Here is a 23,152-nt window from a genome sequence, read left to right on the forward strand (position 1 = left end):
CCTGGAAAATTATACTCAGTCTTGCTGGGTAGTTGATCCTTGGTTGTAGTCTAAGCTCCTTTGCCTTTTGGAATATCATGTTCCAATTTCTCCTGTCATTTAATGTAGAAGCTGAAAGAGCCTGCATGATCCTGACTGTAGTTTGGTGGTATTTGAATTGTTTTCTTTCTAGCTGCTTGCAGGATTTTCTCCTTGACCTGGTAGTTCTGTTATTTGGCTATAATATTTCTTGAAGTTTTTAATTTGGCATCTTTTTCAGGGGATGCTCGACGGATTCTTTTCGATGACAATTTTACCCTCTGGTTCTAGGACCTCTGAGCAGTTTTCCTTAAGGATTTCATGGAAGATACTCTTTTTTTCATCATAGCTTTCAGGTAGACCAATAATTCTTAGATTGTCTCTCCTGGATCTATTTTCCAGGTCGTTTGTTTTTCCAATCAAATATTTCACTGTTTCTTCTATTTTTTTGTTGTTTAGATTTTGTTTGACTGATTCTTGATGTCTCATAGAGTCATCCTTCTTGCTCCTCTGTTTCTCCTGAGGTTTTATTCTCTGGGCTTATTCAAGGGAGTGATATGAGCTATTTTACCTGCACATCATGGCTCCCAGAAGTTAAAGAAGGCAAGTTTCAAACATTTACACTATATGTTGGAGGCCTCCGGGATAGCTGCTCCCACCGTCGCTGGCTCTGTGCTCCCACAGACTCCTGTCTTAGGCTGAGAGGCCTGCGACTCGATTTCCGTGGTAGCTGGTACTTCCGCTTTGGGCCTGTTCCAGCTCTGGGCGTTTTGCTTACCCAGCGCTGTCCCAGACCAACACCAGATTTCTCTGCTGTTTACGACTGCTTTGGTCTGGTGCCCTTGCATTTCTGGGGTTGGAGGTCTCTCCAGGCTAGGTGCTCCCCTGGCCCCAGGCTCTGTACTGCAGCACACTCCTGTCCTGGGCTGAGAGGCCTGGGGCTAGATCACGGCCATATCCCTAGGTTCCTTTTTGATCATGGCTTTCAGGTAGTCCACTAATTTTTAAATTATCTCTCCTGAATCTATTCTCCAGGTCAGTGGTTTTTCCAATGAGATGTTTCACATTGTCTTTCGTTTTTTCATTCCTTTGGTTCTGTTTTATAATATCTTGATTTCTCATAAAGTCACTAATTTCCAGTTGCTCCAATCTAATTTTTAAGGTGGTATTTTCTTCAGTGGTCTTTTGGACCTCCTTTTCCATGTGGCTAATTCTGCCTTTCAAGGCATTCTTCTCCTTATTTTTGGAGCTCTTTTGCCATTTGGACTAGTCTATTTTTTAAGGTGTTATTTTCTTCAGTATCTTTTTGGGTCTCCTTAGCTAGTCATTGATTTGTTTTTCATGGTTTTCTTGCATCTCTCCCATTTTTCTTCCCAGTTTGCCTCCTACTTCTCTTACTTGCTTTTCCAAATCCTTTTTAAGCTCTTCCATGGCCTGAGCCTAATTCATGTTTTTCTTGGAGCCTTTCGATGTAGGCTCTTTGACTTTGTTGACTTCATTGGCTGTATGTTTTGATCTTCTTCGTTACCAAAAAAAAGATTCTAGTGTCTGAGTCTGAGTTTGCGTCCTTTTTCACTTCCTTTCATGTTCCCAGCCAACTACTTGACCTTTGAGCTTTTTGTCAGGGTATGATTGCTTGTAGCATAGAATGTGCTTTGTCCCAATCTTGAGGGGCTACACTGCTGTTTTCAGAGCTACTTCTACTCCACTGTCACTGCAAGCTCTGCCACAGCAGCACTCCTTTTCCCCCAAGAACTGTTAACCTGGATTGCGACCTAGATCCAAGTAGGGCAAAGCAAGCCCTGCATTCCTGCTCTAGTCTGCTGCTTGATTCCTTCCACTGTGTGAACCAGGGGTTCCAAAAGCAGCTGACACTGGAGCTCCACTGCTGCACCACCTCCGCCACCCTCAGGGCTGGTGGCCCGACCACTCTTTTACCCGATCTAGCAGTTTACCCACCAACCTACTCCATGGTCTTTGGCATTTGCGGGTTGAGAAGTCTGGTAACTGCCACAGCTCAATGATTCATGGCCCTAAGGCCTGTTCTGATTGAGTCCCAGTCTGGTCTGTCCTGGCAGGGTCCACTCTGGGCTGTGCTCCACTCCCATCACCTTGCGATAGACCCTTTCAAGCGACCATCCAGGCCGTCCTGGGCTGGAGATCTGCTTCCTTCTGCTGTTTCGTGGGTTCTGCCGTTCTACAATTTGTTCAGAGCCATTTTTTACAGTTGTTTGGGGGGATTTGGGGGAGAGCTTAAGCAAGTCCCTTCTTTCCAGCTGCCATCCTTCTTCCACCCCCCGCGCCCCCCCCATTCCCCCAGAAATAGGTTTTAATTAGAGAAATTTGGTATAAAATGTTTTTCATAGTTATGATTGCTATGTATTTCTCTGTATTCTATTTTCCCCTGATTATCCTACTCTCTCCTTTCCCCCTGTCTGTTCTCAAAAATGTTTTTCTTCTAACTTTGGCCTCTCCCATTCTACCCTTCTGTCATCCTCCTCCCCACTTCTTTTATCCCCTTCCCCTCCTACTTTCCTGTGTGGTAAGATAGATTTCTGTACTCAATTGAATGTGTATTATTCCCTCTTTGAGCCAGTTAACGATGAGAGTAACATTGACATGCTCCGCCCCCCCCCCACTTCCTCATATTCCACTCCTTTATAAAATCTCTTTGAATCTTCTTTTTTGTCATATAATTTACCCTATTCTACCTTATTATACCCTATTCCCCTTCTCCCAGTGTATTTATCTTTCTTACCCTTATTTTTTTTTTTAGGTAATTATCCCATCATATTCAACTCATATCTGTTCCCCCTAAGTATATTCCTTATGACTGCTCTAATAATGAGAAAGTTTTTAGAAGTTACAAAGATCATTTTCCCATGTAGGAATGTAAACAGTTTAACCTCATTGAGTCCCTTATGATTTCTTTTTCCTGTTTACTCTTTTTGCTTCTCTTGAGGCTTGTATTCGAAAGTCAGATTTTCTATTCAGCTCTGTTATTTTCATCAGGAATGTGTGAAAATTCTCTATTTCTGTTGTCCATTTTTTTCTCCCAAAGAATTATACTCAGGTTGTCTGGGTAGGTGATTCTTGTTTGTAGTCCTGGTTCCTTTACCTTCCAGAATATCATGTTCTGTGACCTGTTCCTTTAATATAGCAGTTGCAAAGTCCTGTGTAATCCTGGGTATGGCTTCATGATATGTCAGTTGTTTCTTTCTAGCTGCTTGCAATATTTTCTCCTTGACCTGGGAGCTCTGGAGTTTGGTTAATATTCCTGGGAATTTTTATTTTGGGATCTCTTTCAGGAGGCAATCAATGGATTCTTTCCATTTCTCTTTTAGCCTCTGGTTTAGGGCAGTTTTCTTTGATAACGTCTTGAAAGATGATATGTTGGTTCTTTTTTGTACATGGCTTTCAGGTAGTCCAATAATTCTTAAATTATCTCTCCTGGATCTATTTTCCAGGTCAGTTGCTTTTCTAATGAGATATTTCACATTGTCTTCTATATTTTTGTTCTTTTGGGTTTTTTAATTTTCATTTTTTCTTGATGTCTCATAGTTATCAGCTTCCACTTAACATTCCAATTTTTAAGGATTTATTTTCTTCAGTGAGCTTATATATATCCTTTTCCATTTGACCAATTCTACTTTTTAAGAAATTGTTTTCTTTAGTGAATTTTTGTATGTCTTTTTCTGTTTAGCCAATTCATCGTTTTAAGGCATTCTTTTCCTTCATTGGATTTTTGTGCCTATTTTACCATTTGGCCTATTCTGGTTTTTTTTTTTTTAAGGTGTTGTTTTCTTCAGTATTTTTTTTCTATACCTCCTTTATCAAGCCATTGACTCTTTTTTTCATGATTTTCTTCCATCATTCTCATTTGTCTTCCAAATTTTTTTTGTCTATCTCTCTAATTTGATTTTTAAAATTGAGATCTTCCATGGCCCAAGACCAATTCATATTTTTCTTTGAGGCTGTGGATGTAGCAGTTTTGACTTTGTTGTCTTCTTCTGAGTTTTTGTTTTGATTTTCCCTGTCACCATAGTAACTTTCTATAGTCAGGCTTTTGTTATGTTGTTTGCTCACTTTTTGAGTCTGTTTTCTTGACTATGGTAAGGTAGGGCTCTGCTTCCAGAGTGGAAGGGTACTGCCCCAAACTTTAGGTTTTTGTGTAGCTGTTTTTATTTCTGCGGACATGAAAGTTTTCAGTTCTTCTAAGGTGGTATGATCTAGGGAGAGGTGTGTTTATTACTCTCCTTGCCTGTTCTCTGCTTTGTGAGTGACCACAAGCATCCTTTTCTGCCTTGAAACTGTGACCTGGGTTCTAATTCCCCTGTGGCTGCAAGCTCTGGTGCTCTTCCCCTCTTTGGCACTGAGACCTAGGCCTGAGACCTAGATCCAAATAAGGGCAAAGCAACAAAAAGTCATGCCCTGATGTGCCAGCAATCTTCTACTGTTCTTCATTACATTGGTGAACATATTTTTTATGATTGTCAAGTTGATAATAATAAAGAAAATTTGATTTAGAAAAATCAATTGCAGGTGCCTGATTTAGCTGTCCTGTGGTTGGATAATGACTTATTTATCATCCTTTAAGGACTGAATTAACATTATATTGGTACTCCCCCTAAAAGGTATACTGATTTCTCCTTTAAGTTACATTTATTCAATAAGCATTTATTTAATATCTATCATGGACATAACATTAATTTACTTCTTGGTCTAATAGTATGTTACAATACTGCTATCATTTTAGTATAATATTGTTTTAACTTTTAGGAATCCATTCTGGATGAAAACAAATAATTATCTCTCCAATAAAGGCTGGAATAAGACCCAAGGTTTATTTGAATCTCACTGTACTATATTTACTCTACAACTTAGTCCCAAAGTCTTTTCATAAGTGTTTCTTCCATAATTCTAGAAATCATTGGCATGTAGTAATATGCTAGGTGATTTTCTCAAGATCAGTTTAAAGGTCTAATAAAGAGGTCCTTCAAAAACTGTATTCTCCTTGGTGAGCAAACTAGTAATGTTTAAGTCCTTTAGATGTTTGCCTTTTGGTTCCTTATATATAGAATTGTCACTTGAAAAAGCACAATTAAGTACTAGTTGGCCAATGGAGTATCAAACCAAGTTATACTGCCAACAGCTAAGTTAATATTCATAGATAGCCTAAAAACTGTTTGGTTATTAGCTCCCTCTGTAACCATCAATACAAAGAGCAAAAAGCATAGAGCTGAAAAAGAAATATAACTGTTCCATGTAGAATAAAGATTAGCTCTATTCTGTTTGCCAAATTTAGGCCTGATGTCAGCAAAAAAATCTCCTAACAATTAGAGACACCCAAAGAGGGAACAGGCTTTAAGAGGTGGTGAGTTCCTACTCCTTGGAGGTCTTCAGGAAGAAATGAGACAACCACTTATCAAGTATGTTGGTCTAGAGATTCCCTTTGTGTATGTGTTGAAATAGATGGCTGCTAAAAAGCTTCTAACTCTCAAACTCTGTGATTCCATAATAAATGCCAACCCATATGCCTACTTACAAATCTACATACACTGCATATAGGAATAATCTCATGCAGCAAGGGTAGCTTCAATGATAATATTTATTAGGGAATAGGCAGGATTTTACAAGCCATGTTCCATAGTGGATCACATCTATATCTTAACACAACTGGCTGAAAAATATGAATCGCAGCTTGGTTTTATATCCCCCTTCTCCCCCCTGGCACTTTAAATTTAACATGGTAGTTTCAACACTGTCCAGTTTTTTCTCTGTCCGCTTTGAACATCCCTTTGTTCGCCAGTTTTATTTTTTAAAATGATTAGTTGGTGCTATTTTACTTTTTCTTTTCTTTTTTTTTTTAACAAAAAGTAACACTATCACTATTTCCCTAATCCTTCTCTTTCTCCTCCAAAAAAAGAAGCCCTCACTTGTCATACAAAACAAATCAGTATATTGGCTGTGACTGAGAATGTGTCATTTTGTACTTTGAGTCATTAGTCACCTCTTTGCCAAGGAGAACAACCATGATTCAGCATTAATCATTTGGAGTCATGATTGCTCATAGTTCTTAAGTCTTTCAGAGTTGTTTCCCTTTCCAGTGTTTTAGCCATTAAATTGTTCTCTGGTTCTGCTCATTTCACTCTGTATCAGTTCTTAGCAGTCCACCTGGAAGTCCTCCTAGGCTTTTTTGGAGTCTGTCTTTCATCATTTCTTATCGTTAGGGTGATGATCCATTATATTAATAGCATAATTGGTTGACCCATTTCCTAGTTGATGGGAACATATTTTATTTCCAGTTCTTTCTGCAATTTGTATGCATACATCATTTTTCTCTTTTGCTTTTAAATCCAAATGCAAAAAAAATAGGAGTACAAAGGAGCATAATTGTTGAAATATTTTTTATAAATTTCAGGCTCTCCCTGTGTTCAAAAGCTAATTTCTGTTAGACTAGTTTTCAATTTCTGTTTTTGTCAAATAATGAATTTTTATCCCAGTGGTTTGAGTCTTTTGACTTCTGGGTCTAATGAATTCCACTGATCAATTTTTTTTTTTAATGTACCAGGTATTTCTGATGATGACTACTTATTAATATAGTTCCTACCTCTTTTCTTTATTTTCTTGAGAATCTTGATTTACCAGATAAGTTTTAAACATATAGTGTAATCCTTTGGAGATTTGACTGGTCACAGATGTTAACGTACTAGTTGTTGGAACAGTTTTGTCAATACCACTTGAAAACATTATTTAACATCACATAACTAACTGCAACTCAGGAACTCAAACATTTAATGTTTCTACAAATGGTTCTGTATACTGTATCTGTGCAGAATTGGTAAAAGAAAGTCAAGCAGCTGCTATGTGTGATCAGCTCAAAAAGATATAAAGTTAGTGCTTTTGAGTAGTCACAGCTTTATTATCAACCAGTCAGATAGAAGAAACACTCTTCTATTGTGGGTAGTTTTAACAATAAAAGGATACAAGTCTAGCAGTAAGAGAGTGACCTGTTTTGAGCAGTCGCTTGTTGGTTTGTAATGTTATCCTTGTGCATGTTGAGGATAGTGGAGATGTTAGTGACACCATCTTTTAATAGAAAAGTAGTAACTTTGGTCTGTAGGTTACAAAAATCTAAGAGTGTTCTGTGTAGTGATATCTCTAAAAATAACAGATAAAAATTAGGCCCTTGCCTTCCTTTGTTTAAAAAATAATTCGTGATGGAATTACACTAATTATCCTACTCATAATACATTGTAGGAAAAGTTTTTTTTAAAGGGGTGGAGGGCTAACTTCACTAACATTAGCCAAAAAACTAAATATGTTAATAATACAGTTCTGTTCTATTAAAATTTTATTTTCTTCCATTCAAGAAAATCGCTTACTATTGTAGACTTGATTAACCTCAACACGAATGTTTCCTACATAATGAAGAATAGAAAAAGAGGCATGGATGCTACATGGTGACTGCTTTGTAGGCTTTTAAAAAATATTCTGTGGTGGCTAAGGTTTGGAAATCAAAGGGATGCCCATCAATTGGGGACTGGCTAAACAAGCTGCAGTGTATGATTGTAATAGAATATTATCGTGCTGTAAGAAATAGCAAGCAAGATGATTTCAGAAAAACCTAGAAAGGCTTACGTGAACTGATGCATAGTGAAGTGAACAAAACTAGGAGAATGCTGTAAATAGTAACAGCAATATTATTCTGTGAAGAATTGTGAATGACTTTGCAATTCTCAGCAATACAGTGATCCAAGACAATCCCAAAGGACTAATGATGAAGCATACTCTCCCCCTCTAAAGAAAGAGCTGATATTGTTTGAATACAGACTGAAGCATGCTATTTTTTTCTTTCTTCCTTCCTTTTTTCTTTCTTTCTTTCCTGATTTCTTTCTTTCTCTCTTTCATTTTTTTTCCTTTTATTTAAGTCTTACACAAATGACTAATATGAAAATGTTTTATAGGATTGCACATGTATAACCTATATTTGATGTTTACCATCTCAGAGAAGGCAGAAGGAGGGATAGAATTTGGAACTCAAAACTTTAAAAATGTTAAAAAAAATTTTTAGGTATATATTAAATTTTATCATGGTTGTTCTGGCACCTCTGCTGTTGGTATAGCCATACAAACCAAATCCATTAATTGTGTCTGAAAAATGTGTTTCCTTCTGTACCTTCGGTCTCATAGTCAGTCAAAAGGTTGGAAACCGTGAAACCTAATACAGATAAGAAGGTCTTATATTGAATTGTAACTTTGGCCTAGTTATATATACTTTTCATCTTTGGAGCTAGTTTAAGTAAATTACCACACCGTTGTCCTAAAATAAAAATTTAGAAAAGGTTACCAACCCCATTGTGTTTTTTATGCAGGAAACACTTCAAATGGTGAAATAATGAAAAGGAAAGCCACATCAATTAAGATAAATAAGGTCTGTTGAAAAACATGAAACATTTCTCTTGAGCATATAAAATAATTTTAATATAAATATTATTATTTGACTCTGTTATAATATTAACTTTTTACTTTTCTAGCCTCAAAGACAGAACTGCCCAAATCACTGCTTCCGAAATTATTTTTCCAGTGTATTTTCTTCTGATAATCACACTGGAGAATCTTCTTGTACCTTTAGAAGTTACTGGTTAGTATTTTCCATTGATCATAACCTGTGATGTTTCAGTAATGTTAAACAAGTTTTTGCATAACTTTAAATTAGGGGTTCCAGTTTAAAAAAAAAAAGCATACAACTTGCCTCTGCCATTTGTTGTTTCATGTTAAATTGATCTTGAAGCCACTTTTATTTGTGTCTAATGTAGTTATAAAAGGCATTTTTTGAGCTTGTAACTTTTTTTTTTAATTTAAAGAAATGGCAAAAAAAAATGTGGGTTATTGTTGCATGTGGAATTTTTTTTTCATGTGATATGAAAGGTAGATTATATGCTTTATTCTAGAGACTAATCTATAAAAGAATAAAAATCAAGAGGGATTCTGTCAGAGATTAAGTGTTTAGTTCTGTTTGTAGTGGTAAACAAGGATGCACCAATTCAAATACTGTGTCAAAATAGGGCATGTCTGCCTAGGTTTTTGACACTGTCACAAAAGCAAAGAATTCTGAGTGACTTTTAAAAAGTTTATGCTAAATTCATAACAATAAACAGTAGACTCTATTGCATGCCTCCTTTTGCCTTACTTAATTTGAGCTGGGAAATTATTGTGGTGAAATTACTGTTTGAACTTTGATTTTTTGAATTTGGGGACAGGCAACAGTTGGGTATTCCATTTCTCTTAAAATAAGTTGTCTTGAGGGTTTACGTATCTTTTTTCAATTGTACTTCTCTGTGAGGTTGTCTGCTTACAGAACTTATTCTTGCTATCTCTGTCTTGTGGTGGATAGAAATACAAGTGTTATATTTATTGCATTATTTGCATTAACTGTCAGAAACTTTTATTGACATATGCTGTTAATATGCAATATTTAAATCTTTTTGTATAATCAATTGTACTTTAAAGGTTTCCTTTCATTTTGGCAATGTTTTAATGAAAAAAAATTTTCTCCTACTCTGTAGTGCTTGGCAAAATTAATTTTATTTTTCATAATGTTAAAATGTCTCAAATTTGTCTTTTAGTACAGGATTTACAGAAGTCACTGAAATTAATTCATTGATTAGGCAAAAGAGACAGGAACTGCAGTTGTCATGGTTTCCTGATACATTACCTGGAATTGCAAGGTAAAATAAAAAATTTTGCTGTGGTAATTAAATGTTGATAGTGACTCAAGGAATTTAAGACAACTATAATCTTAAAAAGTTATACATAAATCATAGTTTTAACTGCAGGAAAGACCATTGCCGTTCAAGGTAACACTCCAGTGATTAGTTTTGTTACTTAAAAAGCTCTTTGATGTTTTTAACAATTGCTAGTCACCTAAATAATTTGTTTAAGAAGATTTTTGGATTTTTGGTGTGGCATACAATTGGGTGGTGAAATTCACCCATAGATAATTACTGCAATAGCCTCTAAACCACCCACTTTCTACCTTTAGTTTTTGTTTAGTGAGCTATGCTTTGTTGGTCCATTCTAGATACTAACTCTAGACTAATTTTGCTTAACATAGTTTTTATCTTCATTACTCAGAACCTATAATGCCTTCCTATTAAATCCAATTCAAACATTTATTTAGGCACAGTGTGCTGGAGATACAAACATAAAAAAAAATTCTGCTTCTACAGGGACTATACAGTCTATTAATGGAAAGAAAAGGCTCATAACTAACAATTATACATATTGAAATGTGATAGAGGAAGATCAAAGAGAGTGGCATAAAAGATTCAAAGAGGAAGAGATCTTTTTTTCTCAAAAACTTATTTTATTTTTAATTTATGTAATAAAACAAACATTTCTCTAATAAGTACAATAAAAAAGATGATTATACATTGTACAATCTGTTGTGCACAACTTGCTCTTTCTTTCAAATATACAACAAAGTAAGCATGTAAATTTTTTTTTTCCTCACACCCCCACATCCTCTCCCCACTCTAGAGATGGCTATCATTAGATACAAATACGTGTAAAATTATTGTATACATACTTCTATCATCAGTTCTTTCTCTGGATGCAGATAGCATCTATCTATATAATGGACAAAATAACTTATTTACCCAAAGTTTTTCTTAAAACAGTTTTGCTGTTGCTGTGATCAGTCTTTTCTTGGTTCTAATTTTGCTCTTCATTATTTCATGCAGGTCTTTCCATGTTTTTCTGAAATCATTGAGCTTATCATTTCTTATAGCACAGTAGTATTGCATCATGATCATGTATCAAATTGTTCCACTGTTTCCCAATTGTGGACATCCCTGCAATTTCCACCACAAAGAGAGCTGTCATAAATATTTTAGAACATACGGGTTCTTTTCCTTTTTCTCTAATCATCTTTGGAAGTAGACCTTAAAAAGGGTAGGAAGGTTTTATGGAAGACTTTGAGACTGAACTGGGACTTAAAGGATGAGAAGTATTTCACTTCAATAATAATTTCTAAAAATATATTTATTAAATGCTTGCTTTATGTAAGATGAGAGACAGCATTGTGTAGTGGATAAAGGTCCAGCCTTGGAGTCAGGAAGACCAGGGTTCAAGTTCTGTCTCTCCTGTTGTATAAGAGTGGGCAAGTCACTTACTCTCTCAGTGCCCCTCATCTTTCCAAAGCTATAAGATAAGGTCCAAAGTGAACTACCTTCAAGGGGCTTATTTTCTACCGGGGGTAACAACTTTAAAAAAAAAAAAGTAAATTCAGATTTCAATAGGCAGAGGTATTTGGGGAGTCCATTCCAGGCATTGGGAATAGTATTTATAAGTAATCCAGTTTGGGAAAAATATACAATTGCTAATGGGGGAATAGTGTGAAATAAGACTGAAGAATTAGATTGAGATTCAGACATGGAGGGTACTGAAATGCTAAAGAGCTTTTATTTGGTGGGAAGCAGTTGAAGGTTTTTGAGTAGGGGAATAATTTAGTCATGCCTCTGCATTACAGTGGCTGTAATATGAGGATAAATTGGAAAGGGATGAAATTGGAGTAAAAGACAAGGTAAGGAGGGTGATGGCAGTGAAAAAAAAATGGATGCAAGGGAACCAACTTGGGGGACGGGGTGAGTCAGAGGTGGAATTCTTAGCTTCTTCTTGGGTTACTGGAACCAAATTCAAACTTATCCACTGGTTCTAGTCTTTCTATCTACCTTTGTCTCCAATGTTTAATCTGTCCTTACCACAGTTTGTACTCTTATTTTTATGCCTTTCTCCACAATGTTTCCTTATTTGAAATACATTGTTCACATATCCATCCTTCAAGACCCACTTTTAAGTCCTTGGACATGTTGAGTTTGATATGCCTCTGGGACATCTGCTTTCAAATGTCTAGTGAGAGGTTTGTGAAGTCAGATTGGAGCACAAGAGAAACAGAGACTAGGGCCTGATATATAGGTTTGAGAGTCATTTGCAAAGGTCATAATTGGACACATGGGAGTTGGTAAAATCACCGATAAGGAGAATATAGAGAATAAAGAGTAGAGGGCACAAGTCAGAGAACTTTCGTAATTAATAGACATGACATACATGAAGATCCAACTAAAATAGACATTGATTCTTTCTTCCACTGATGTCCTTATTTTATCATTTTTTTATGCTTGCGTAAGCAAGGAAAAAAAATTGTCTTTTTGTGTCTAAGCATAGTGCTTAAATTTTTAGTAATATTGAATTAAAAGCCAAAGCAAATGAAATTAATGGCTTCCAAGTCAGTTATTTTCTTATTATATATCTGAAATATGCTCAAGAACTAGTTTTATTTGCCAGTTTTCTTATAGTACTGCATAGAACCATGACAGTCTTGTTACAAGTATTGGCACATTTATGGAAGGTGTGAATTAAATTTAAATAAGTAGAGAAGCTAAAACATTCTTTATAATAAATTCTGTTCTATATGTCATTTTGTATTTCTGTACATACATAATGTTGTATAAAATTTGTTTTTTGAGCCATTCTCTATCCTTCCAAATACCAAATCTATATGTTCTGAAAGAAACATAGTCTTAAATCAGGAGATCAGAATTAGCCATTACAATACAGCAGAAAGAGAAGGCAAAATGGATTGTTTGGAGTCAACAACTGTGAATTATTTGGTTGGTCCAATCAAGATGCGAAGAATATTAGAGGATCTAGTCAACCTGTGAGTGAATAGTTTGGGTGTATAAGCTAAACAAAACATTTATAGAAGGGTGCTAAATAACTGGGACAAAGTGAAATAATGAAATTAAGTAATGTATATTAAGTCTTAGAACTTTTTATAACTTTGCAAAACTTAATACGTAGTATATCCCTTTTTTCCTATCACTTGTTTTATGTGATTTGGTATGGAGTTTAATAATTTTTGACACTCAAAATTCAATACTTCATCATGAAACCACACTTTTATCATGTGGAATATTCAGTGTCTTGGACAAACAGTTCATTTTTCCATTTCTAGTTTTGATTGTAGCCCCATAATAAAAGGATTTGTTCTGTGAAGTTTGGATTCAATCAAAGGGTCACACTTGACCTAGAGGGCCTTGCGGCTGCAGGTTCCCCACCCCTATTAAGCCATTGAAACCTCTTTATCTCCATCTCTTAGATAAATTTCTTAACCATTTGCGATGTGTGGCATGGTACAAGGTTATGTATATTATCTACTTTTGAGAATTTCTGTAATTCTGAAACAGTTCTTCTCCTCAGCAAAAATATACTCATCAGAATTCATCATTCCCTCAGTGGGGAGAAGACTTTGAGGCACATTGGAAATTAAAAAAAAAATCCAAGAAACATTTTATTGTATGAATGTTTTACAGTCTGAGAAAGATGACCTTACTGTGTCACCTGTACTTATTCTGAGAACTGTTTTGGTGTAGGCTCAGAGGAAGGGTGAATTTCATCAGTAAAAATTACCGATTTCTTGTCCTTGCAACTCCAATTTATTAAATTGTCTGGTTGATTCCAAGCAGTTAAAAACAATAGCAACAAGAGCGACAAAACTGCCCTTACTTTTCTTCCAACTTCAAGATATCTGTGGTTCAGGGTATAGGAATCAGTAATAACCTCTGTAGCTACCAGGTCATTCTGAAGGTCTTTCCTTATTTCCTGAGAATTTTGAGGCTATTAAAAAACAATGGTTTGTTAGTTCTTGGCATTGGTTTTAGTTTTTGACCACACTTTTCAGTTTGTACAATGCAATCAGTTTCTTTATGGGCTTTAATTATTTTTGAAACATTTGATTTCCTCACACCAATAGCCACTGCAATAACTTTAACAGTCAATGAAGTGTGCTCCTTAAGAAGGACCACCTTATTTATTGATATAATATCTGTTCTTTAAAATCAAAGAAAACACAACAAAAGAGATCAATGAAGCATGTTTGCATGACATTAAATCCAGTCTCAGCTGGATCTAGTTTCATGCAGTCAAACATTCTTCGTAAGTTTAGTATCAGTAGAAGCACACATGCATGGCCATTACCATCAGAGAATGAAGCCATATTGGATTTATTGCTTGGTACCAAGTAATTTGCACATAGAAAATGTGTACAGATGATTATAACTTAAATATTTCTAAAAACAAAAACTGCTATATCTATTAATTACTATTAAAGTTAATTTATTTGTGGCCTTTTGACAAATAACTTTAAAAATATGAAGAGCTTATCGATCACTTATCATTAGGCGTATGTTTGTATTTCAGGCATTTATATTTGAATAATTATATATGTCATCTTGATTTGAATAAATTTTACTTTAAAACATTTTGGTGTATTTTTTGAAATGTTAATGTCAATTTGTTTGTATTTCAATTTTTTCAGAATTGGTTTCATTCCCTGGATGGCTGGAGCTGAAATCCTTCCTCTTGTTTCCCCTATGTTACCAGGAACAATTTTTCCAATGAATACTATTTCTTTGGAAGATTTTGGTAAAGTGTTAAAATAATTTTTATTTTAAAAAAAAGCTTTTCACTTTCAGTTGCGTGGAAAAATAGATAAATTATGAAAAAATAGCCAGAAGTGATGGTGCATGCTTGTAATCCCTGTGACAGGGAAGGCTAAAGCTGATGGATCACTTGAGTTTGCAGATTTCGAGTTGTAGTAGGGCTAAAGCCAATCAGGTGTCTGCACTGAGTCTAGCACCAATATTATGATCCCCGGGAAGTAGGGACCCATCAGGCTGCCTAAGGAAAGGCAAATGAACCCATGTTGGAAAAGTTCAAAGCTTCCGTGCTGATCAGTGGTGGGATCTGGCTTGTGAGCTGGCACTGTATTTTCAGTCTGGGCAAGAGAAGGAGACCTGGGGAAGGAAACAAAGAAAGAAAGAGGAGAAGAGAGAGAAAATGGTCCTAGGGAGTTACATTGAATCTTAAACACCATTTGCTGAATTTTTTGACAGTGAATTTTGCTTCTGAAGAAATTTAAAGATTGACTGTAGACTTTTTCTGATTGAGTGTTCCTTCATTAAGAATATAACAATATAAGTTGGAATTCAAAATTTTCAGGCCACCTCCATTACCTTTTTTATTGACAAAGGATATTGAATGCCTTCATTGTTTTCATTGTTTCAGTATTCACACAACAGGAATTGTGGTGGCCTCCAGGATTACTTTCTTCTTTTAATTACTTTTGAGTAAATTAGTTATAACTTTTTCTGTGTGTTCATGGTCTCTTCTTCATAACTCATAAAGCCAGTGATCCATACTAAACATTTGTTTTCCCATATATAGTTGTGCTTTTGGGATAAAATATGATGCCTAATGAATTACTATTGAAGTATTTTACTTTAAAAAAATCTATTGCTATGTAATATTTATGTAACTATTATGTAAATTATGTTAGGTATATTTATTACAGGTATCTATTATTCAGTAAATATTATTATATATATGCACATAATTTTTAAAAATTTTGTTACTAGGGTCTTCTTGTGAGCAACATGTGCTAGCACATACACAAGGGGGAGAGGAGAAGAAGCAAACTTCTGGCACATCAAATAGTAGAGGAACAAGAAGAAAGCCTGCAGAAACAACTCCTAGGAGAAGATCTACACGTAATATGAAAACCGAAACTGTCAGTCAGCCCCAGAATTCACCGATTTCAAATAACTCTGAGTGTGATGCCCCAGGTAGCAATAATTCATCTATAAATGTTTCCACTTCAGCAGATTCAAAAAAGCAGATTAGACCAGTCCCAAAACGGAAGCCTAAGAGAAGAACTAGAAAGGCACCTATAGTTAAAAAGAAGCTTCGAAGTTCATCATCTGTCCCTGAAAAGTCATCTTCTAGTGATTCAGCAGATGAAGAAGTTGTAGAGTCTGACACACTGCCTGTGTTGGATAAAGAATATATCTCAAATACAGAAAGTTCCAACTCATGTATTATTATGCAAACAGACATAGAACAAGAATCTGCTAATGGCTTGGGAAATTTCATTGAACAGGCAAGCAGTGAGGAACTTGAAGAAAATTGTGGAAAAGAACTAGATACCATAGAGAAGTCATATTCAGATTCCTGTAGCCAAGAACCTTCTGTGCTAATTGAAGAAGAAGAAGTAAAGGAAATTGAGAGCAAGGGTACTGAAGCTGATATTTTGTACTTTGAAAATCAGCTTTCTAGGAATATTACTGAGAAAATAGATGAACCAATAGAAACTCCAGTTAAAATACCTGAACATTTAGAATTTGAGTTAAAGGCAAGTGCACCCATAGAAAATCCTCAAAATGAATTGTTTGCACATACAAAATCTGAGGGTGATGTACACCAGGTTAGTGCTAGTCTCAGAGATGAGTTGTTTGAGAGTACAGAATCAAAGGTAAATGAAGAGCAATCTAGAGAGAGTCTAAAAGTGAGTACTCTTGGCCATATTGATTCTGAGATAAAAGTGCTATGTATAGAGAGTTCTGAGGCTGAATCCCTTGAGTGTGAAGACGCATTACCAGTAGAAGATCACACCCTTGAGAGCCCAGAGGTTGAATTGCTTGATCATGTAGAATCTGTTGAGCCGGCTTGCTCTGGAAATGAAGAAAGTACAACAGTTTGTTCAAATAATGAGAGTTTAAAAAGTATTCGCGATACTGAAAGTTTATTAAAAGAAAACCTTCCACTAGACAGTGATAAAGTAGACAAGTCTTTAGAAGAGAAGTCTGAATTTCTTACTGAAGAGAACAGAAATACAGATGTGTCTAACTTAGATACCAAACAGTTTAACGAAGACAATAATGAAACAATACCTATGGAATGTGACTCATTTTGCGGTGACCAAAATGAATCTGAGAGTGAACTGACTGTCAGCGTTGAGACCAAACTGGAGGGAAATTCTCAAGATAAGTTACAAGATCTTGTAAGTGAAAAGAACACAAAGCCTACTCAAGGGACTGAAAGTTCTGCATTTTCAGTAGATAAAGCTAAAAAACCTCGAACTAGAAGGTCTAGATTTCACTCTCCATCTACAACATGGTCTCCTAGTAAAGACATCGTACGGGAAAGGAAACGATCTCAGTCTCGGTCTCCTAAAAAAGACGTTGGAAAAGAAAGCAGACAATCTCATTCACAATCACCCAAAATGGAAACTACCAGAGGTCGGAGGCGATCTCGGTCGCAGTCTCGGTCCCCAAAGAGGGATGTTGCAAGAGAGAGGAAACAATCTCAGTCTTGGTCTCCAAAAAGAGAGGAAGGCAGGAAGTCTCAGTCCCTGTCTCCTAGGAGAGACACTTCAAGAGAGAGCAGACGATCTCAGTCAAGAGCAAAAGACTCCCCCCCAAGAGAGAAATCTAGGTCTAGAAGCAGAGAAAGAGAAAATGATAGAGATGGGCAGAGGAGAGATCGTCTTAGGGAAAGGAGGGCTAGAAGGTGGTCCAGGTCCAGATCTCGTTCTAGATCGTGTTCAAGATCTAGAACAAAAAGTACTAAGGCCTCCTTCAGTAGAAATGAGAGAGACAATTATTCTCCTCGATGGAAGGAAAGATGGACAAATGATAACTGGAGGTTTCCCAGGGGAAACGATAGGTACAGAAAGAATGAACAAGACAAACAGAATGAAAATTTGAAAAAAGAAAAAAATGAGGTTAATCCAGATATTGATGAACAGGGTTCTGCTGACAAACATAGAAATGACTGTCCAGATTGGATAATGGAAAGAATAAATTCAGGTCCTGACCCAAGGACTAGAAATACAGAGAAATTTAAAGATTCTCATTGGGAAGAAAACAGACATGATAATGCGGGGAAATCTTGGAATAAAAATTTTGGTTCTGGTTGGATGTCCAACCGGGGCAGAGGCAGCCGGGGCAGAGGTACCTTCAGAGCAGGTTTTGGACATGTTGAACAGAATGAAAATAGATGGCAAAACAGAAAACCCCTCTCAGGGAATTCAAATAGTTCAGGGAATGAGTCATCAAAGTTTGTTGAACAGCAGCCTTACAGGCGGAAAAGTGAGCAAGAATTTTCATTTGATACCCCTGCCGATAGATCAGGGTGGACTTCTGCATCTAGTTGGGCTGTAAGAAAGACTTTGCCTGCTGATGTACAGAATTACTATTCAAGAAGAGGGAGGAATTCTTCAGGCCCACAGTCTGGATGGATGAGGCAAGAAGAGGAAACACCTGATCAAGGTAGTTTATATTATTTGTTTTTGTTCTCTAATAATTTGTTAGTTTTTAAAAGAAGGTGATAATTAAAAATTTGATCTACCATCATTCCTCTTCCCCCTACATATTTATTTATGAGGGTGAACTAAAGTGGAACATCATTTATAGTTTAGGAAATATTTAAATTCTATTTTTAAAAATTTCTAATTAACAGAATATTTTCCAGATCTTCTGAAAAGCCTACCTAATTCTAGCAATATTCAGTACAACAAAATAATACTAAATTCTAATTCTTGTAGAATTTGCCATTTAAAGTAATAGAAATTTGAGAAGTTTGTGAAATTCATTAAACAGTATTTAACCTATATGTTATTCAGATGGGTGTACTAAAAATATTTCTGGTTATAGCTTATATTCAAACTGATGTTTGTTGAAAATATATTCTCTGTTTTGAAGTCATTTCAATCAACAAGCATTTATTAAATGCCAGGCAGTTGTGAAATCATTTCTCCCCTTAGGAAGCCTTTATTAATAAACATTCATTTTTGTATTTTGTGTGAGAAATATGAGAAAAACACTTGACTAAAATCAGAATTGATCATTTTGAATTCTAACCTAAAACCTAATAAGATCATATATTTTCATAGAAAATAAATTTATTGGATTCTTATCCAGCATTTATGGGCCACTACTACGTGAACCTGTTTCTTAATATTGTTTTTTGTTTGTTATTGTTAAGTGGCGTCAGAGAATCATCCTGTAGCAGGAATTACAAATGTTAGTAGGATTTTTGTTGGTGGTGGTCATAGTAGTGACTGAAGTTTAGATTTCTCTAACAACATTAATGGATTCCTGATTAATTTTTTTTTAAAATGAGGTTTGAATGTAGTATTTAGTGGTTCTTAACTGTCTAAAGGAAGTTATAATTTTGAATTTTATCAGTTGCAAATGATCTATTGGGAGGCTTTATTATTCAGGGAGTGTATTTGGTAAGGGTGGGGGGAGGAGGGTGGGGGAACTATATGTGTGTTGGGATACATCTGTGGAACAAAATGTATCTACGACATTTTAAAAAGGGAATCTTTTTTTTGATAGATCAGAACCTCAAAGACCAAACCAACCAACAAGGTGATGGTACTCAGCTTCCTATAACTATGATGCCGCAACAAATGAATGTAATGCAACAACAAATGAATGCACAGCACCAAACTATGAATATCTTCCCATATCCAGTGGGTGTTCATGCCCCCTTGATGAACATCCAACGTAATCCATTTAACATTCATTCTCAGCTACCCATGCATCTCCATACAGGAGTGCCTCTCATGCAGGTAGCTGCTCCTACCAATGTGTCTCAGGGATTACCACCACCACCACCCCCTCCCCCGCCATCCCAACAAGTCAACTACATTGCTTCACAGACAGATGGAAAGCAATCACAGGTATGTTTTTTTAGCAACTAAGATTTAATCAGCATAGTCACTTTGAAACAAAATTTAGCTAAAGGTGTCAGATGTCAAAGAAACAGCTTCTTGACATACCAAAAATTGTTTTGACTAATCCAACCATCCTCTCTCCCACAATATTTGATATAAAAATGAATTGATGAGCTCCAAAATTTAAATCTATTCACACAGATATTTGATAATCATATTTTAAAATAACAATTATTTTGATTAAAAATTGCAATCAAGTTGGCTAAATTCTCCATATTTTATTCTAATGTTGTCTCCACATTATGGGGAAACATTTGGTGATGAAATAATGTGATGAAGCTTGTGTTGTCTTGTTCGGACAAACTCTAGGAAAATATGTTCATTATCCATTAACGTCTGTCTTTCATGTTCACATGAAAACAAGGGGGAAGGTGAAAAGAAATTTGCAGTTAATGTCCTGTATAAAGGTTTGCATGGATATAAGTACTCTTGTTATTTTCATGCAGCTGCTTCTACAGAATAAAATAGTTCATACTATGTTATAATATAAAAATTCAATATTATGTCTGCATTCTAGAAATTTTAGAAATCTGACAATAATTCAGCACAGTTTAGTGGGAAGAAGAGGACTAGGTGTTTCAGAGTGTATTGGATTTTTTTTTTTATCTTCGTGACTACTCAGATGATTTGACCTTGATGCCTCATCTCCTTCATTTAAAAAAAGGAGTATTTTCACTCATAGATGTGATGAGTTAGTTTTCTTAAAAGATGTTAGCGTAAAAGATACTGTTCTTTATACTAAGCAAGTTGTTTTAGTGTTGTTACAACATGACAATGCAGGTACATCTTTAAAATAATTTTGAACATTTTAAATGTAAATAAAGCCTTGCTGTGAGCTAGTTTCAGAAGGTTACTTATTTGTCTTCAGGAAGTCTTACATATAGGTAATAAAATGTCCTCAAACATGTATTTTCTAAGTTCTATGAGACTCTAAAATTAAATGTATATTACACTTTATGTTGTTGATATTTATATAACTTAAGATATGTTTTAAAATTTCAAATATATGAAGAATAATTCATTAACTGCTGTTAACTCTTTAAAACAGGGTATTCCTAGTGCTTCTCATGTAGGTAATAACACGAGTACACCAAGTTTGCCTACTCCAACAGCAACCCCTGGAAATATGGGACCATTTCAGGGACCAAGTTCTGGTAATGCTTCATCATCAAGTCACAGCAAAGCTCCTAATGCTGCTGTAAAATTGGCAGAAAGCAAAGTAAGTGTTACAGTGGAAGCCAGCGCAGATAGCTCGAAGACAGACAAGGCAAGTTCAAAGTTGAGAGCAACGCATACTTAATTCTTTGATACTAAAAATTTTAAAGGTTAAACTATGTCAACTTCCTATCCTTGAACCTTCAAAGTTATTTTGTACATGATAGTTATTTTAGTGCTTAATAAAAATGAACAAATATTAATGCTTTATTAGGATCTTTAGAAATATTGTATTTGTTAAAACTAATTTTTGAAGAGAACTTTTAATATTGTAAGATTGCAGTGTTTTGAGATATATTTTTAAAAGTGTAATTTTGGCAACATATAATTGAACCAGTTATTTTTTTTTCTCTTATTAGAAATTGCAGATTCAAGAAAAAGCAGCACAGGAGGTAAAACTGGCCATTAAGCCATTTTACCAAAATAAAGATATTACCAAGGAAGAATATAAAGAGATTGTGCGGAAGGCAGTAGATAAAGTAAGTTATACCCTTGTTGTAGTTCTATGTCATTCAAGATTGAGCCATCTGTAGTTTAACAAATAAGTATTAAAATCTGCTAGATCCTTTTGTAGCTAATTTTCCAGATAAGTGTGGGGCATTGTAGTTAAATTATAAAGGTAATACTTTGAAGTCATTTATTTTTCAGGAAACCTTCTACTTTTCATTCAGTAAGCTTGGTTGGCTCTAGGTGTTCAGGTCAAAGATAAGTGTTACTACCTTTTACAAATAAAAATCTTTTCCCCCCCCTCACTCCTGCTGTAGGTTTGTCATAGTAAGAGTGGAGAAGTGAATTCTGCTAAAGTGGCAAATCTGGTTAAAGCCTATGTAGACAAATACAAACATTCGCGGAAGGGAAGCCAAAAGAAAAACCCAGAAGAACCTGCATCGACTGAGAAAAAAATAGGGTGAAATAGGAAATGCTAAGAACACTATCAAGATTATCTGCAAAGTGCAATTTCAACATGTACCATTAACTGAAAATTACATAACTGTGATTGAAATTTGGTTTGATAAAAAAAAATTTTTTCAATGTAGAATATAATGGTTTGTTCTAAATGAATAGAGTTCTGCACTGCAGCTTCTTTATCTCTTTTTTTCAAAAACAAATGAAAGGAAAGTGAAAGGTTTGAAGGAGAGTGCATTTAATTAGGAAGGTGCTATCGTGTGGATACTGGAAGATGTACAGCATTTTGACTTGAACAGTGGAGTACATAAATTAGAAACAAGTACATTGATTTTGGAGGAGGTATGTACATGTAGGCTATAAGCCTAAATATATTAAGGTAGGATATTCTTCCTTATGTCTATCCCCCTTTAATTGTGGTAAAATTAAAATAATGTATTGCCATGGATAATATTTCTAATATTAACTAGACCAGGGGTGGGGAACCTGTGGCCTCCAGGCCACATGTGGCCTCTAGGTCCTCAGGTGCAGTCTTTTGACTGAGTCCGAGTTTTACAGAACAAATCCTTTTATTAAAGGAATTTGTATTGTGAAGTTTGAATTCATGCACTTGAGGTCCTAGAGAGTCACATGTGGCCTTAAGATTGCAGGTTCCCCACCCCTGAACTAGACAGACTGGTTGCTGGATTCATTGTATGTTTGTGTGTGTGTGTGTGTGTGTGTGTGTGTGTGTGTGTGTGTGTGTGTGTGTACATACACATACATATGCCTATGTATTTTTAAAAAGCACATGACTGTCAAAACAGATAATATGTTTAGAAAGAAAAATCATAGACAACAATACTACTATTCAACTCCACAAGTTTTCGGATACTATTCAACACCAAATAAAGATTTTGCTGCTTGTTTTTATTTTGTGCTCTCCCCCACCCCCATCACTTTTGGGTTATTAGTATGAAATAGCATAACTATTTTATGATTGCTAGTATTTTAGCAGTCCATAGTCTCTGACTGCGCTTGTTGGAAGGACAATCCAGAGAACACTTTAGAAATCGTGCACTCTTTATTCACATCCTCTACTGGCCAGAGGCAGCAGATTGTGCCACCTAAGATCTATAGTTGTGTGTAGGACTTTTGTGTTGACCTTTTACTTGGAAATAGGGTATAATATAAATTTACCTTTTGGTAACTTGGCTTACACAGGTCAAGAAATGGTATTATTGTCATTCTTGTGGAATTTTAAAGTGTTTCGCAGTGAGTGAAATACTTAGACATGTTGTAAAGTCCTAGGCGTAAAATTTTGTTATGTGGTAAGGGAAGAGAGTAGTACAGTTTTAATAATGTTCTTTGGAACTATAGACCTATTGTCTT

General features: G+C 35.4%; 1 protein-coding gene across 2 annotated transcripts in view; it reads left to right on the forward strand.

Annotated features, from left to right (window-relative positions):
• Positions 1–22,297, forward strand: part of SCAF11 (SR-related CTD associated factor 11) — a 109,537-nt gene extending 87,240 nt beyond the window's left edge. The window contains exons 7-15 of one of the 2 annotated variants that reach the window (XM_036759624.1): positions 8,394–8,452; positions 8,556–8,662; positions 9,648–9,749; positions 14,399–14,505; positions 15,498–18,188; positions 19,260–19,606; positions 20,709–20,927; positions 21,235–21,354; positions 21,640–22,297. In XM_036759624.1, coding sequence (XP_036615519.1) covers positions 8,394–8,452; positions 8,556–8,662; positions 9,648–9,749; positions 14,399–14,505; positions 15,498–18,188; positions 19,260–19,606; positions 20,709–20,927; positions 21,235–21,354; positions 21,640–21,786 — 3,899 coding nt within the window. In that variant the 3' untranslated portion in view covers positions 21,787–22,297. The remainder of the gene's footprint in view (positions 1–8,393; positions 8,453–8,555; positions 8,663–9,647; positions 9,750–14,398; positions 14,506–15,497; positions 18,189–19,259; positions 19,607–20,708; positions 20,928–21,234; positions 21,355–21,639) is intronic. The other variant, XM_036759625.1, reaches the window with a different exon arrangement.
• The last annotated feature ends 855 nt before the right edge of the window (positions 22,298–23,152 follow it).

The sequence above is a fragment of the Trichosurus vulpecula genome, chromosome 5 (genome assembly GCF_011100635.1).
Source record: "Trichosurus vulpecula isolate mTriVul1 chromosome 5, mTriVul1.pri, whole genome shotgun sequence".
NCBI classification, from domain to species: Eukaryota; Metazoa; Chordata; class Mammalia; order Diprotodontia; family Phalangeridae; genus Trichosurus; species Trichosurus vulpecula.